General features: G+C 37.7%; 1 protein-coding gene across 2 annotated transcripts in view; it reads left to right on the forward strand.

The window, feature by feature from the left end:
• Positions 1-14,829, forward strand: part of NRP2 (neuropilin 2) — a 181,308-nt gene extending 166,479 nt beyond the window's left edge. For both annotated transcript variants that reach the window (XM_040357293.1, XM_040357292.1), the window contains exons 16-17: positions 7,959-8,021; positions 9,598-14,829. In XM_040357293.1, coding sequence (XP_040213227.1) covers positions 7,959-8,021; positions 9,598-9,893 — 359 coding nt within the window. In that variant the 3' untranslated portion in view covers positions 9,894-14,829. The remainder of the gene's footprint in view (positions 1-7,958; positions 8,022-9,597) is intronic.
• The last annotated feature ends 3,860 nt before the right edge of the window (positions 14,830-18,689 follow it).

Genomic DNA, 18,689 nt, shown 5'->3' on the forward strand with positions numbered 1-18,689 from the left:
AGTGGTCTTCAGCCTCTTCAGTTTCACCAGCTTCCAGAATTCTTGATATGGAATACAAATCTTTATGTTTTGGATACCTAGCACTGGAAAAATATAGCAGCTGGTCATAGAAAGATAAACTTTTGACAAAAAGGAAATCCCTGAAAGAACCATTTAGGTCAAAACATCCCAAAAGTATAAATGCCTTATATCACAATATAGGGACCCTGAAATTAAAGCGGTAGTAAACTGAAGGGTCAGTACCCTGGAAGGTAATGTCATAATGTGCTAGTACCGGTCTTCCTTCTGGGTTCACAGACTACAACTGTGTGACTGGCAGGAACCGCAATGGTGTCACTCCCGCTCGCATTGCGTGCAGGAGCCAGCATTTATGGCACAGGACTCTGAAGGACTGCCCGGGTGGCTGTTCCTTCAGAGCGCATGCAACGGTGATATCACCGACTGCATATACAGTAAATATCTCCTAAACGGTGAACGGTTAGGAGATATTTACACTACCTATAGGTAAGCCTTATTATGGGCTTTCCTATAGGTAAAAGTCAGAAATGGAAGTTTACTCCCACTTTAATTTTGCCAAATTGAGCCATAATTCTGGAAATTTACAAATAGTCTCATACATTTGCAGACATTTTGAGATATTACATACCAGCTGCTGAACTTTAAGACAATATGCTCATTTGAATTTAGCAGTGCGCACAGGAAGCCAGCGATAGGAGCGGAATAACATCCCTGATATGTTCATGTGAATTATTTCCTTTTGCCCATGCCACAGAATGCTCTCTGTTTACCTTGTTTATGTTTACCTGAGCCAAAAATCTCCTCATTATACTAACATATAGCCTCAATCCTGATTAATATATAAAGCATATGCATTGGGAAATTATTACCTAATAATTTTTCTGGTCCATTCTAACACAATACAATAAGAAGTAGACAAACAGACAAATGCACTGGTGCTAGTTATATTTCTCTTTAACACAATGTACATAACAGTTGTGGCTCACACATTTGACGTTTCAGTGTTAGTGGAGCTTAAGAACAATCAGTTTTACATATTTTTTAGGTAGCAAATGGGTGGCCTTATATGCTAAAGTGACATAGAATTGTATATTTTTTTGTATCCATGCTGTTATTTGGGTGTTTGAATGTATTTCTCACAGAAATGCTAGTATACAGTACACTGATGTGTATAATTTTGAGCCGTTTTGTATTAGAATGGTTTTGTCCATATGGCATTACTGCTGATTTTTTTTTTTTCTTCTGTGCTGTAATCTGCACATGCGTATGTGCCTAGAAGTTGTTATAGTTTGTACTATCAGAAAGTGTACTGCAAAGCAATTGAGGCAGTGATCTGGGAAAACTATACAAATGATTTATCAGATTTATGCTGGCCAAACATAGGCAGATCTTCAGAAGTTCTAATACGTTTTATATACTTAAAAATGGTCTACGACTACAAACTGAGAGAGTAATGTTGTCCTTCCAACTTAAAGTCACATGTGGACTTTCCTAAATAGGGACTTCATGCATTGTCCCTTACAGACCTTAATTGTCCTAGTAGAATCTCTACACCTTTAGCTCTCACCTGTGGAGTCCAATGCTGTGTAATGTGCAACTGGAAAATTGTATTTAGCTTGTCATAGGTGCACTGGGGTTGATTTACTAAAACTGGAGAAGGAAAAATCTGGTGCAGCTGTGCATAGAAACCAATTAGCTTCTAGCTTGTTTAATTACGCTTTTGACAATAAAACCTGGGCGCTGATTGGTTTCTATGCAGAGCTGCGCCAGATTTTGCACTCTCCTGTTTTAGTAAATCGACCCTACTGGATGGGTCTAGCAAGGGCTTGGCAGAGAAAGCAATTGGTTGCACTGCCAAGTCCACATACCACCCAGGAGGCCTGCATACTGAACAAAGACCCTATTTAATAGGGGAACCTTTATTTTAAGCCTTTGCTATTAATTATATGTAAAGATTTTTATAAGAAACACAATGATCTTTAGCCCATGTATGGTCAGCATAATTATTCTCCACCTTTTCTATAGAGTTATTTCAAATTAACTTATTGCATATCTGTTTTAAGGCAACCTCACGTATGCTGTTTGTAACCCATCCTGTATGTTGTTTTGTTTGTGAATATTGTTTTTTTTACCTACAAAGCAAACATGCTGCTTCCAACAAGTACATGGAAGCACACTGTTTAATAAGTACATACTGTAGATATAAATTATTATTCAGGGTTCTCTGTTTTGACATTGAATTGTTTGGCTCTGCTTAGTCCACTATCATGCCAATTCGCTGCACAAAACATTATAAGGCCTTTTAAAAAATGGTTCATGAAAAAAAAAAAATCTTCTTTATGAAACTGGATTTTTGTACGTAGACTTTTCATACAGCTCAATCACAGGAGGAAATTTATACCAAGTCTTTTAAAAATCACATCAGTCTTATAGCATAAGAGTGTCAGACAGCACCCCTCTGTCCATTGCACCGTAATTGGTAATTACACTGTTACTTTTCTCTCGTCTGTTTAATCTAACAGCAGTATCTGAGGCTTACCATCTGTTACCACATGCTTAGAACAAAAGTTCTATGATTGTAAATAGCATTTACTGTTTGACTCTGAAAACTCAAAGGAAAAATAGTACATATATAGAAAAAGAAATAGCTCTTGCATGTGATAAAAAATAAAAAAAAAAGAAGAAAAAGCAAGGCACCTTTTGGCCCCCAGTTTTCTATCTTTTGGAATTTGTTCCTCATTAATCTGTTTTTCTTCCTTAAGCCAACACACACACATCTAGGCTACCACTTTAGATACAAATATTGCAGCTGGAAGTGTTAAAAAACACAGTACAAAAGTCTGTTATATGTATGTTTACTTTTTTTTCTTTTGATCAATGTAAAAGATTTTACTTTCCGTCTGTTCTGTCCTGTTGATGTCTGGGGTTGCTTTAAAAAAAAATGTTTAATACATAGATATTGACAATGAGAATACAAAAGACACAGTTTGATCTTTGTATTCCATTCAGTGCAGGTTTTTTTTATGTTTTTCGCTTGTCTCAATAGAAAAAAGAAATGATTGCTATTGTTACATTTTAACATTATGGGAAGATGTTTTTTACTGAAGGAGTAATCACTTTAAAATGAAGGTGCATGTTAAATTATATTTGTGTACACAGAGAAAATTTATATATGATCTATTAACACACACAACCTCAGGTGACTGTTGCTGTTGCCTTTGTCTATATTACCAAATCCTATTCCTTATGAAGCCATGATGTGGGGGTGGTCTTAGGTGCACCTGTCACCTATACCTATGCAGTGGGAATACCACAGCATACCATTTTTTCAGCATGCAACTTTATTGATATCAAGTGACCAGTAGGTTGAACTTTGTTAGTTCTGCTCACTGGTGACATACTCTAATATGTATAGTTGGCATGTGTACCTTATTATTCACTACCATAGGATCATCACTGTTTCTGCCTTTGTTCTATCATTGCTCTTTCACGTATAGAAGAGCTTTGATTTTTTATTTATTTTTTTCAAATTCATTTTAAAGTGATTATATATACTCTCCTTAAAGATATAAGCCTTTAAAAATAAAGCTCTTTCTTAGGTTTTTGATATTTTACTTATTTGCAAAGATTTGAGCATGGAGAATGCTGCCCTTTATTGATACTTTGTATAATGTTATTTTCTCTGAAAACATTGGATTAGTCGCTATTGTTAAAAATGATATCCAGCCATTCTCTCCTTATTACGCTGCATCTCTTGCTTTGTCCTCTGCCTGTGAATGAACGAAAAAAAAAAAACTTATAGAAATTTGAAACTTATTTGATCATGTGCTGTGTGGAATGTAATTAAAGGATGGTATTTTTGTACAAACATCTATTTGTCTTTACTTACCTTTGAAATTTTGTAGAGAAATGATGCAGGCTCTCAAGCACTTAACCAAATTTACAGTTTTGTTCCTCCACCATCTAATATTTCATAGGGTGTCGTCTTTTTGTTGTCTTTCTGAAGTTTGAATCACTCTGTCACCTGAGACAACAATGGTTGCTCTTACAGGATTTTAGTAAAGTGCTAAATTGCCCTGAATGTGTTTTTAATGAAGATTGTCTCTCTGGAGTAATCTGCAAAATGGAACATCATTTTCCATTTCCCCAAGGAGAAAATATAAGCAACACAGTTGCACACTGGTGTGACTAAGCAGCATTGCACAATTAGATTAAGTTGATTTCATACAAAAATTGATTATAATACAAAAACAAATTTAGATGATTAAGGTTGGTTGGATCAGAAAATAATGGTATGTTTATTGGTGCTGTACATTCTTTGCAGACATCACTGACTAACCAATAACAGGGGAAGAACAAATCATTAAACTTGAACCAACCCTCATCTGATACAACATTGTAAAAGTAGAAGTGACGTGAATGTGTTGATTTGTTCCATAGTCAGAACGCCCAAACCATCATTCCATTTCTTTAATGCAACAGGGTATTATCGTATTTATCGGCGTAAAACACAAGCCGGCGTATAACACGCACCCCAATTTAAGAGGGAAGTTTCAGGAAAAAAAATATTTATTTTATTTTATGGTCAGTGTCCATCTGCAGCCTAATCTGTGCCCATCTACAGCCTAAATGCAGCTTATGTGCCTATCTCCAGCCTAAATGCAGCCTATGCACCCATCTTCAGCTTAAATGCAGCCTAAATGCAGTCTATGCACCCATCTTCAGCCTAAATGCAGCCTATGTGCCCATCTCCAGCCTAAATGCAGCCTATGTGCCCATCTCCAGCCTAAATGCAGCCTATGCCCCCATCTTCAGCCTAAATGCAGTCTATGTGCCCATTTGCAGCCTCACCATCTCTTGTGCAGTGAGGGAATCACTGAGCCGTCATCTTCTGTTCACTTGGCTCTCAGTCGCGTCGGCAGTCACATACACAGTCCCGCCTCCACCATCGTCATTGGACCAGCTCCTGTGATTAATAGAACACCAATGCCGGTGGCGGAAGCGGAACTGTGTGTGACGTTAGAGCCGAGTGAGAGCCGAGTAAACAGGAGATGACGGCTCAGTGAATTCTGGCGGTGCTCACTCCCCTCCGAGTCCAAGGTACACTATTGGCGTATAAAACACACCCGTGATTTTCCCCCTATTTTCAGGGGGGAAAAGTGTGTGTTATACGCCGATAAAGACGGTATATAGTAAAATCAATATCGCTTTAGCATTAGAGGTACACTCTTCATTTTAAGAACATATATGAAATGTATCCGCTCTTTAGCAGTTAGGAACAGTTAGATCACTTGTCAGCTTTATAGTGTTGCTGTTCATGTCCCTTCTACAGAGATTCACCTCCTCTATTTGTCCAGGTGGCTATTGTAACCAGCACAAAAAGTAATGAAAGTAATAAAACCAAACTTTACTTGTCCCCAGATTAGAACATGAGGGTAAACTCTACAATGGGGACACCTGTAGCTGTCACAACTGTCTAAAGGGGATTTCCTATTTAAAAAAAAAAAAATCTTTCACTTCTTGTTCCATCTTTAGAACATACAGTGAGCGGCGAAATACCAAGCGGGATGCAGTGTGCAAAAAACAACCAAAAATACTCTACAAGGGTTTTATGTAAACTACAAATAATTCAGAAAAAAACCTGTTGGGCTCTTTCACACGGGCAGTCCGTTCAGGTCCGCCTACCAGTTTTTTAGGCGGACCTGAACGGGCGCTCCGTGCTCCTCTATGGAGCCGCGGATGTCAGCGGTGACATGCTCGCTGACATCCGACCAGAGTGTGACAGAGGAAAAACCTACTTTTCCATCCGTCTGGCGGATCAGATCGGGTGAACACGGACAGACGGTCCGTGTTCATCCGATTCCCCCATAGGGGAGAGCGGAGAAAAGACAGGGACCGCCCTGTCATCCGCCGGCTCAGCGGGGATCAACGGAGCGATCCCCGCTGAGCAAGCGGAGGTTCACGGGGCGGATCATTACTGATCCGCCCCGTGTGAAAGGGGCCTTTGGATTTAGATATGTTGATTTACTAAAGATGTTACTTTTTCAGCCAAGTGAACTTGTATTCACTTAAAACAATGAGGATAAGAAATTGAATTTCCTTGACCTATCATTGGTTGACTCATTCCAGTAAAATACATCTGTATTATATATGACATTACATAGGGTCTCTTATTGGGGTAATGGAAAACCGTCTTTGGAATATTTAATAACATTCTCAAAATATCAGTTTTTCAAAGAATGACCACAATGCACACAAACAGTCCTCAAACAATCATTGTGGATGATATGCAGCATTAACAATTTTTGCAGGTTAAGTAACCCACAGAAAGCACAGTTTTTTCTCTAATAGTTAATACCTTTCCTTGAAACTACCCCCCGTGTGGTCCAAAGAACTGCATTTAGGGCTTGTTCTCACCTTGAGTCGAACAGGAAAGTTCTGTGCGTTCCTGTGTGATTCACGTGCAATTTGGGAGCAGTGCAATTTCAGCTGATTCATTTGAAAGAGATAAAAACTGTGCCAGACTGCACCAAGTAGTGCATGCATGCAAAGTGCACTTGAAATTGCACTGAAAGTGCACTTGAAAGTGCAGTCGCTGTAGATCCGATGGAGACATGCAAGGAAAATAAAAAAAACAGCATTTTAGCTTGCACATGATTGGATAATAAAATCAGCAGAGCTTCCACTCATTTCAGATCTACCCCTCAGATTTACAACGACTGCACTTCCAAGTGCACTTTGCACTTGTAGTTTGCACTTGTAGTGCAAAGTGTATTTGCCTTTCGTAAATAACCCCCACTGTGTTTACAACCTGCATTTGGGGTGTTGTTAAGTTAACACTGACATTCTCTGCAGATTGCAAGTGTGGTGCATTTCATCCTCACCGCATTCTGATGTCAACTGGCCCTTATACCTAAACCAGCCACATTACGGACCTGTGTGAACCGGTGCTGTATCTGTTTAGAAGTGTCAGTCCTCGTACACACGGCCGAGGAACTCGACGTGCCAAACACATCGAGTTCCTCGGCCAGTTCAGCACTGAAGCCGCCGAGGAGCTCGGCGGGCCGAGAGCTCCCATAGAACAACGAGGAAATAGAGAACATGTTCTCTATTTCCTCGTCGAGCTCCTCGTCGGCTTCCTCGGCCGAAAGTGTACACACGACCAGTTTCCTCGGCAGAATTCAGCCAGAAACTCGGTCGGAAGCTGAATTCTGCCGAGGAAACTGGTCGTGTGTACGGGGCCTCACTCTCTACATGTCAAAATAAATAGTACTTATCCGATATAAATAACATAGGAATATAAAAATATCCAGCTTAAAAGATCCAGCACTACCAGAATGGTGTGTGTATACATTTGGGGGAGAAGTTTTTTTTTGAAAAGTTGTAATAAGAGTCTGGGATCTGGACAGAGCATGGTCTTACGTTTGTTCCAATTTTTTATTTACATTTTTAAGATGTATGCTATTCTAACTTACGGAACAACATCTTTAGTATACAAACAATTATGACTATCCTGAACTTTACACATGCATATTATCTCATCCTCTTTCCCTAGAATATTTTTCAGTTTGTTTACTTATACTATGCCAAGCTTTCATTCCTCAAGACTCAAAAAGACATGGAATTAATAAAATGGTTTTACATAAAGCAAGGAATAACTAGAAGCATATTTGTATTTTGAAATAGGGCTGGGCCAGTGATGCATTTGGAGCTGCAGTGGGACTACAAAGTTTCTGGCTATAATGAACTTGTGTTTTCAACAGTTAAAAAGCTATTAGCTGTGCTTGTCCAAATAATGGCAAAATATAAATCTATACGCACTGGTCAACATGAATAATTCAGTGATTCTACAACACTATTGTATTTTGGACTAATATTGTTTGGATGCTTAGCTCTGAGCTTAAAAATAATTAAAACAATTTCTCTCTTAATTCTTTTAGTGGATGTACCTGCGATAAAAAATGGTTTTGATAATCAGGGTCGTCGCTATGGAGGAAAACTTGGTAAGACTTTGTTTTATTATATCTGATGGCAAATGTACAAAGACAAAGCATATGCATTCATTCACGCTTCATCTTAGGCTAAAGATCTACATTTTTAAAATTTGATCATCAACATCCATCCAGTTGTGTATGTCTTTGAAGGTTCTTGTTTAGCCAGGTTATGTGTATAGCTAGTGGTAGTTAGTTACATTCAGCTGGACTTGTTTTTCACAGTTTATTCAAGCTGCTTCCATAGTTCTTATGAGTTCTGGGAACAAACCCAGCAATTATAGCCACACAGCCTATCATGTTCTTTTACAATCATCCTCTGTCCTTTGAGTACAGTAAGGAATGGTTAAAACCTCTGTCAGTTTTTGTCATCTGTGTCCCATCTTAGAGATTTCCCCCCACTTCCTTCCCTGTGTACAGAACAGGAAGTGAGAACTATTTCTAAAAATGAGGTTAGTCCTCTTTTAGACAGTTGTCACAGAAATAAGTGTCACTATTGGAAGACTTCTACTGTGTTCTAGTTCTGTGGCAGCTCAACATTTTGGATTTCCTCTCAGTTCCTTATAGGGACACAGAAATCAATAAAAACCTTCTTTACACTATCCAAAAAAATAAAAAATGGCTTCATATATACGTTAAGATACCTGAGTTAGGCGTGTGGTGGTAAATATTAGATATGTTCCAGCAATTATTAGAACTAACAAAATGGTTTGAATCATCTGTGAAACATAAGTCTGAATTAAAGGGGTTGTAAAGGAATTTTTTTTTTCATAATAAGCCTCCTTTACCTGCAGACATTCCTCTTTTCACTTCCTCATTGTTCGTTTTTGCTCAGAAGTTTCTCTATTTTTTCTCTGTTCTGTTCACTTCCTGCTTGTCTGATTGTTACTCACCACCGTGATGGGAGGCTTTACTGCGGTGGTCAGTAACGTGCTCACCCCCTCCTGGGAACTACATCTGTGCGGCAGGACGCTCTCTATGTGTTAGAGACTTCAAGGAGGTGTGAATTACTGGGCGTGCCGCAATGCATACTGGGAAATGTAGTTCTTACATGAACGAGCGCCGCAAACCAGGAATTGAATGAGAGAACAGAAACTAGAATGCCGGAGGTGATATAGATGAAGGAATTTAATAGGTATTTACTTGTTTTTTAACAGAATCATTACACTATTCTGTCTGTCTACCTTGCAGACATTAATTTTAGGGGGAAAAAAAAATTCTTTACAACTCCTTTAACAGAGAAAGTTAGTAAAATGATTTAGCCTTTTTTTGCAGTTCCCTCTCCCAGACTTCAATGCATTTCAGCAAAAATGTCAGCAAAGTCAGTTTGCATATTTTGCCATCTGTGACATTTTGGTGAATTGCATTGGAGTAATAAATTAGGTGAACTTTGATGAAATTTTAATAAAAGCGAAATCAACTTAGCAAAATTAGGTTGCTGATCTCTACTATTTACCTTTAAAACAATATTTCTTTGCTGATAAGTGACATATTTATTGATACCTTTGCTATAACATATATACAGTTTGGCTTGTTCTATCATCATGTACTAGTAGTCTTAATTATTTTACATTTGTATTCCCTTTAGATGAGTACGAGTTCTATACAGCTTTTCCCACCAGTAATGTGGTGACTCCAAGGACTGACAAAGAAGAAAGTTGGCTTTATACTTTGGATCCAATTCTAGTTACTATCATTGCTATGAGTTCCCTTGGAGTTCTGCTTGGAGCTATCTGTGCTGGTCTTCTACTGTACTGCACTTGCTCTTACACAGGCCTCTCTTCTCGTAGCTCAACTACCTTAGAGAACTATAATTTCGAGCTCTATGATGGAATAAAGCACAAAGTGAAAATGAATCCACAGAAGTGTTGTTCTGAAGCGTGATAGACTTGTTTACTTTAATGCTGAACACTTGGTGACATTACCAATTGGAAAATCTTCTCTCACCATCAAATGTGGTGGTAATTTAATTAGCTATTTCAGCTGCTTTTTTCTTAAAGACATGGAAATGAACATTTCTTACAACAAATTAGAGAAGAGACAATGTTTGAAGGAAACTGCTTGAAAGGAAAGGACAAAATAGCCTTTCCGTTGATGCCTCCCAAAACTCAAATGCCTCCCAGTTTTACTTTCATGATGTATGATTTTTTTCATGGGTTTAAATATCCCAGCAGAAAGTATTGCTCCATTGAGGAGTGATGTGAATCAGTTCTGATTTCAGCGCTGTTAATTTCGCCACTTGGATATTTGGAAATAACTGCACTTTTAGGTGGGATGAAATATGCTGATCCCTCTCCAAGTGAGGAGGTGCACAACAGCATCTGAACATGAGCAGAACAGCCTTAAAATAAGTCATGATCAAGAGCCATTTTCTACAACCAGGTCTCTAATGGAAATGCGATTGCTTGCGTCTTCTTGTGGTCGCTTACATTTTCAAATGCCTAGAACAATGGACATATTTTTAAAGGGTTTTATATTCAGAGCTGGCTTTGATTGTACCTTTTATGTATTGTATGTTTGGAGGGGTAGGGAGTAGTTACATTTCATGTATTGTTTTCTAGTGAAGCTTATGAAAACTGTGTTTAACCCCTACACTGCATTTGCTATGAATTCGACATGGTTCCATTCAAACTGGTAATGTATATGTCACCTAGAAATGGTAGAAGCTATCATTACTCAAGTTAAACCGATATTAATGAAAATATATCCAGTCAATGTACTAGGCGTCAAAATCTTGTAGCTTCTGGATCAATTCCACAGGTTGCTAGTACATTAATATACATTTTAGTATTGCCTACATAATGCACCTTTCCACATTGTGTAGGTAATGGATATGTTATAATTGAGGGATTTATTCAGGATCCTTTCAGGTGAATTATAACACAAGCCTCTGGTTTGATTGACTGTACCTTCTAAATTTAACCCCCTGGACAGTTTTTAAGCCTATGCATCATTCAATAAAGAGTTGGATGAGAAAAAATAAGTGTTCTTACAGATATACAAGTGAAGGGGGTTTATGGTAAGATCATGTGCTGTGGTACAATAGTAGGGGCAATGTGCATATTTTTAGAAAACCATTCTGCTTTTACACCTTAGTCACACACTCAGATAGAGAACAGCATACTGGGAACCGAGATCGGCAATAATAAGCTTAATTTTTTGCTTATTATATGCTGATATATGCAGTGGTAAAGTGACATCAGTACTAATATTAAGCAAGATTTCACTTCAAATGCATTTTCGTGCATCTTCTGAATGTTGATCAATACTAGCAGATTAAATCATGATAGAGGTAACAATATTCAACCTCAGCATAGGAAATCTAATATGTTATCTATACCACACTACACAACAGGCAATTTTAGATTGATGAAAAAACACAAACCTATGTGTAGGTCTGTGAATGTTTAGTTGTGTAGTGACTCAGCAGAACACCCTTGCCAGCACTTAGCAGCAATGAAATAGGGGCAATACTTTTCATTATTAGGAAATGATTTAGGTGCCTATAAGTCTCAATGTAAAGGTATTCTGAATTTGATGTTTTGTTGTATATTTCTGTTTACTGATTGTAGTGCCCAGTCTATTCAGCGATACATGACTGTTCTGGCAAAATGGCAGAAACTAGTGTCTTATGCCTATAAGTAGTTTTTGTTGTTGCTGTTGTCACTGTGTTTTTGTTAAGGAAAACAGGCTTTGTTTACGTTTTCAGGAGCAGCTAATTACATAAACTTTAATTTAAGCGTAGTCCTGTTTCCTGCTTAAGTGCCTTGGATACACAGCGTGAACGTTCAGAAGAATGAACATTTTCTTTGTTGCCATGTCTTTAATGGGACGTCAAATTCTTCTCAATCAACTTGGTTGTGACTTTGTTTGTAGAACTAGTATATTAAATGGGTAGTTCATGTTGCCAAAGCAAAGTCAGATCCATCCAGCTGGTGGTCAAGCACACTGGATTGTAGAATTGGTTATAGCTATTCCCTTCATACACGTTAAGATAACACCATAAACTACAAGGAGATATAAAAAAAGATAAAATGGGCTTCATATAAGAAATTGTTCTTGTTGCCAGATTTCCTACATGTTTCTAACACAGATTACAAACTCAATGAAAGACTCTAAGAAATTGTTACTAATTAGAAACACCTACGTTTCTCATATGTCATGATAACTCTACATTTGCCAAAAAAATGTATTACTTGAAGTTGGTTGGCAGCCGAGTACGCACTAGTATGGACAGTCTTAACAGACACCAACTGAGTGCCTCTATAAAGAAAAAAGGTTGACAGACACAGGCACTACTTATGTCATTGCCATTAATGTAGTAGAAAATAGAAATTATAGCTATTGATCACACATGCCAATATCTATGGCTAGCTCAAATCCTCCTTCTAGCCTTTACAGGCCAAGGCTGACATCCCTTAATGTATAATTAAAAAAATGGTTTATCTCTAGTCACCGTGGGCTTAGTTTATCAAACGCAAATAAGATTTTCAATATTCTACTATCAATCAATTGTTTCCTTTTGTTAACTGTTGCATTGAAAAAATAACAACTGTCTGTAATGGGGTAAAAAAAGAATAGTTGCATTAAAGAAAAACCTTAGGAATTATTTTCAGAAAGAAATGCAAGAGGTAAGTGGTTAATTGCACTTACCTTAATGCTAGCCTTCCTTAGATACCACGCTGTAGACACATCACTGCTAGGGCAGCAGCACCCTGGAATTACCATTTCCAGCCCCTGTGCTTACCTGAATTGAGATAGATGTCCCTTTAAACTTCTGTGCATATTACACTATAAATAAAAAAAAAAGCAGTGGGACTAGAAGTGGCCATCTAAGGGAAACAATGGGATTTTTAAATTTTGTATCTCTGAAAAACCTGCGTATCTCTCATAATGCTTTCCAAAATGTATTCCTGGAGTTTTTTATGACCGTAAGGATGTTTTTTCTCCATAATCACAAATCATGATTTATTTTATTAGTGTTTAAGATGGATACTTACAATGCAACAGATATAAATCACAGGTTACAATTCATTTCTAGTCATTTGAAAATTGTCCTTAACATAACAAAATAGTTTTTTGTATTTAATTAGCAGTTGCAAATACAATTGTAACTAATTCAGTTCAGCTTTTACTATTGTACTTGAAGTCCAGTGTGTGATTGTATATGCCACAATCTGAAGAATGCAACATTTAATATATTTTCACAGGTCATTGCTGTTCTCAGCAGTTAAGGATTTTGTATTTGGATAAGGACACAATGTCCAAGACAATACTGAATAGACACAGTAGTCACTTTTTTTGGAAAATGCAACTTAAAAAAACGATGGTGATTTGCATGAAATGCCCAGCACAAGCAAAATATACGCACTGTCATAACTAGCAATTGGAACTATTTTTTATTTATAAAAGTGAATGAGACATTTCACTAAGGAATAGTTACCTTTCTGTCCGGTATTCTAAAATATAAATTTGTTAAAAAAATATATATTTTAAGCTGTTAATGTTAGAGTTAGTTCACTTAAAACTGACTTTCAAATCTTTGGTAGATGTTGGAGAGTTAAACCACTTATTCTTAAAACTCTTTTGAGCTCCATTGGCAAGATTTCTGTTCTTGAGTTTCTGGGTCTAAGCACCTGTGGTTACCAATACGATGGGTTTTGTTCTACCTGTTGAGTATTTAATTTAACTTATATTATAGAGCTTGCAACAAGAGGGCCAGGAATCATGGTGGTAGGATTTCGTGCTGGAATATCAAAGACATATAATAAGCCAGAGCCTGAACCCACCACTCTCCATTGATAACTTTCTGTATCCTGACCCTTTAACAGAAGCAAACATGGTAAATGGAATCCTAATGCAGCATAAATGTTCAACAAATGTCAAACATGACAATAGAACTAAGTTTAAATACAGTGTTAGCGCTATATTCGACAATTCTGTTTTTGTTCCATGGTCAAGGCATTAAAAGCAATTCATTACATCCACACCTTCTCAAATCCCACATTTTTAATCTCGATCATAACTACTTTAAGCTACACTCAAAGTGGACAATTCAATAAAGGAAATCCCTATTACAAAATGTAACCAGCAAGCGGGTAAAACTGACTAACAGATGTTCATGTATTCTATCATGGCCTATGTCCTTACAATATTGTAGCTATAATTCTGTACAGGCGATAATGAATGTTTAGGAAATTGAAGGATCTGTCTTGTATCCATAAAGTAATTATTTTGGTTATGTTTAATGTTAGCACAGCAGTGTAATATACTCAGCAAATTTCATATTTCAAGCAACTGTAAAAATGATTCTATGACTCTTACCAATGACTATATACCGAAGAGGTAGGTCTGCCTTTAAAGCTGAGGCAGCCTATCAAACAAAGCAACATACATTTAAACAGAAATATTTTTTTCATCTATTTTAATCAGTTCAGTCAATCCTGTTTTGTTGTGCTATTTTTTTTAAACGTAAATTATTTATCTATAAGAACTTACTCCCTCCTGCCCAGTCTATTTATGTTTCCTTATCTATGTAAATACTTTTGCTGTAATGTGAAATTTGCATTGAGTATTTTGTCTCCAGCTGCACTCCAGTCTTTTCAGGGGGCCTTGGAATGGCTTGGCATTGCATGCTCCTTTGGTAGCAAAAGGGTTAAATGACATCATTCCATTTGCTGGCTGAGCCAGAATGAATGGAGTTAAGAGCTTTACTGTGATTCTTTATGTAAAGAATTAGAAATACAATGTAAACTGTGTTATGTAATTTGTATAAACATTTTTTTAAATAACTATTTAATAAATAATATGACAAATTTTTTTCCAGGGTCTGTTTCTTTTATTGTGGTAAAAGATAATTTGTTGCTTTTATATATGCATGTGACAAGGCAAAGGGCTCATACAACTGTAGAGACACAGTGGTAAAGCTAGAATTTAAAAATAGTGCAAAGATATAAGATAAAAGTCTGAAGAAAGGGGTGCTCTGAGTCAAACATCAATTCATCTAAGAAAGATCATTTGTATGAGCAAAAGATGTGAAAAATCGATCTGCAGAGCTCGAGGTTTTCAGCCATTTTCAGTTAGGTGTACAACCTTATTGCGTGTTCCGTTTTCCAAGATAAGTGAAGGACTGTACTCAATACGCATTCACATTTCCTGTACTTGAAAGAATCCTTCTGATATTATCTGCCACTTTTGAACATGCTTTTCTCAAACAATTTCTTTAGTAGAAAAAAAAATGGTTGCTGTTTAGGAAATGATCTTTACTCTAAGGCCTCGTACACACGGCCGAGGAACTCGACGTGCCAAACACATCGAGTTCCTCGGCCAGTTCAGCCCTGAAGCCGCCGAGGAGCTCGGCGGGCCGAGAGCTCCCATAGAACAACGAGGAAATAGAGAACATGTTCTCTATTTCCTCGCCGAGCTCCTCGTCGGCTTCCTCGGCCGAAAGTGTACACACGGCCGGGTTTCTCGGCAGAATTCAGCCAGAAACTCGGTCGGAAGCTGAATTCTGCCGAGGAAACTGGTCGTGTGTACGGGGCCTTAGAGATCGACTACTAGTCCAGCAAGCTCTACCTTATACCTAGTACAATTTTGGGCATTGGGTAACACAGTAATGTCCGTGGGGTTCTGAGACTTGTCAAAACCTGATCAGACATGTTAGTTGTTTGTCCAATTGCTATTGCTTTCCTACAGATATTCTGAAGGTGTCTGCAGCATGCCTCCCCCATCCCTCTCCATAGTCTCAATGTGAGCTGTTAATGTTTATGGACCCTGGGGACAGCAATAATGCTCAAAGCCCTGTGATGTATAATGTGAGTTTGACATACAGTGGCAGAGATTTACTGTACAGACAATTTTTTTGCAATCTTATGACAGTATGAAAAGTATAAAATAACAATTATGGATCTGTGCAAAATGTTGCTTTTCTTTGAACTCTGCTGATGCTGGAGATAAACCACAACACTGCCCCATAGGTAGTAACAGGACTATTAGAAGTAGAACTCCAGACAAACTGCTAAAACCTATTTAATAATATATATTTTTTGTTATTTATCATTTTATGATACGCTAGCTTTTGATATTCATTAAGGTCAGTCTGTGACTTTCTGGTTTGGGATTACTGTTTCCTGGGTCGGTTCATACTCACTGGACATAGGCAATGCTACTGATACACTCCCCAATACATATTTGTTATTCCAATTGTATTTTTTTCTTTCTTTCTATTTTTATTTTTTTGCTGTTTGTCCTAAAGTGGCTGTGAGCCAGAATTCTCTGCATTGAGATAAAAATTCCTCTGTGATCAGCTCATAATTCATGAATAGCTCTTAAAATGATAGCCTTCAAAGGCTTCTAAAGTGTTGCAGGGTGCAAGAGGGGTGCAAAATTTAAGACTTGACGTGTCTGGAATCTATTTACTTGATTCAGTACCACCATTTATATTTTTGCAAAAAAAATTGTATTATATTGTTTGCTTACACTAAAATGTATTTTAGTGCATTCTTTCCTGAAAATATGCATTGGATAAACAGTTGGGCAAACGTCTTGCAACATAAAAAATTTAAATTGCCTCTATTGTATTTTTCAGACCTCTGCATTAAGAATATATTTAATTGTTTGAGAGTTTAAAGTAACTTCTAGCAAACAATAATAATTTTAACAGGTGGACAAAAGCTAAAAAAATTCTCCTGTAGAAAGGTGGTTAAAGTGTAAGTGCAGGCAAAATCTAACTAACGCTAAACCTGCTCTGTGCCACATTCTAATGCCACGTACACACAGTCTGACTTTTGACCAGCCTAAATCACATCGGAATTCTGACGGAATTCCATCGGAATAAAAGAGAATATGTTCTCTATCTAAACTCAGATGGAATTCCTCGGAATTTCTGGTGGAAAAAGTCCGATGGGGCATACACACGTTCGTAATTTCCGATGGAAAAAGTCAGTCAGACTTTTTCCATCGGAAATTCCGATTGTGTGTACGGGGCATTAGCCTAATCTATCTAACCCGGTAAAGCAAAACTTGATGTACTTACCTATTCTGCACATGCTCAGTTTGGTGTGTATTCCTATTTTTATTTTCCTTGGGAGAGTGCATGCGATCAGCACAGGGCCAATCAGCACTGTACAGACAGAGGATTGTGAAAATGAAAACTCCTCCTGCAAGCTTTAAGCAGAGACTAATACAAGTCACAAGGCTGCTATACTGTATACTGCTGATGATAAAATGTATTTAGCAGTTTATATTTGCTAAAATAATTGCATGTCCATGTTCTGTGTACTGTGGGGGACCAGATAGAATGAATGCAGGGTCCTGGGCTTAGTAACACTTGAATTCTTCAAAAGAAAAGCAAAACAAAAAAAAATAAAGATTGTCACTGAATGAAACCTGAGTAAACAGGAGACAAGGTTAAGCATTTAAAAATGGCATTGGGAACATTTTGAGCTGCCAAACTTTGCCTCTGATCAAATGGTACTATAGCCCATGCTTAGTTCCAGTTGTACTCTTTACTTGGCATCTCACCGTACTCCCAGTTCCCCACTGGCATTTATGTTTAAGCTCTTTACCTCCTTTCCTTTTCACCTGGTTTGTGTATCTAGTTTAGGTTTCATTTAACAACATTATATAATTTTTGCGTTTCCTGCTTCTATAGTTATCCCCTAAAAATATGAGTGTATGTTGAAATAATGCTAGTTTTGTCATTTATATATTGATTATCATATATAATTTGATGGGCCTGTGTGCACCATATGAGTATTTTAGATGATAAAATTGTTATTTTCTTGTGGGTTACTGGAATCATGCTAATACATTTTGTGTGAATTATTAATTAACTATTGCTAAAGTGTTTATGTGATTATGATTGTTAGCCTCATTCAGACAGAAATCACTGAGGTAATAAAGTGGTTTTGACAGGTCTCTAACTCTTTGCAAACTGCTGATATGCAATTTACAAATCTGCTGCAGTTATTGGGTCTGTTATGCAATAATGATGAGACTCTTTGGGGCAGATCCACAGAGATCTGCACCCGCGCAGCGTATCAGAGATACGCTACGCCGCCGTAACTTACCCGGCTTTAGTTCGAATCCATACAAATTTTGCGCCGTAAGTTACGGCGGTGTAGTCTATCTCTGGCGGCGTAAAGGCACGCAATTCAAATCAGCGATTAGAGGGCGTGTTTCATTTAAATGAAGCGCGTCCCCACGCCGAATGAACTGCGTATGCGCCGTACCTAAATTTCTCGCCGTTCATTGTGCTAAATGACGTCGCAAGGACGTCATTTTTTTAACATAGACGTGAATTACATCCATCCCGATTCACGGACGACTTACGCAAAAAAAATCAAAATAAACGCGGGAACGACGGCCATACTTAACATGGCAGGTTTAACTATACGCCACGAAATACGAAAAGCTTTAACTATACGCCGAAAAAAGCCGACTAGAGATGACGTAAAGGAATTCACCGGCCGCTCGTACGTTCGTGGATCGTCGGAAATAGCTAATTTGCATACTCGATTCGGAAAACGACGTGAACGCCACCCAGCGGACGCCGAAGAATTGCATCTTAGATACGAAGACGTAAGCCTGTCGGATCTAACCCAGATGCCGTTGTATCTTGTTTTGAGGATTCAAAATAACGATACGACGCGGGTAATTTGAAAGTACGCAGGCGTATCA

Source organism: Rana temporaria, chromosome 6 (assembly GCF_905171775.1).
Source record: "Rana temporaria chromosome 6, aRanTem1.1, whole genome shotgun sequence".
In the NCBI taxonomy this organism is placed as follows: Eukaryota; Metazoa; Chordata; class Amphibia; order Anura; family Ranidae; genus Rana; species Rana temporaria.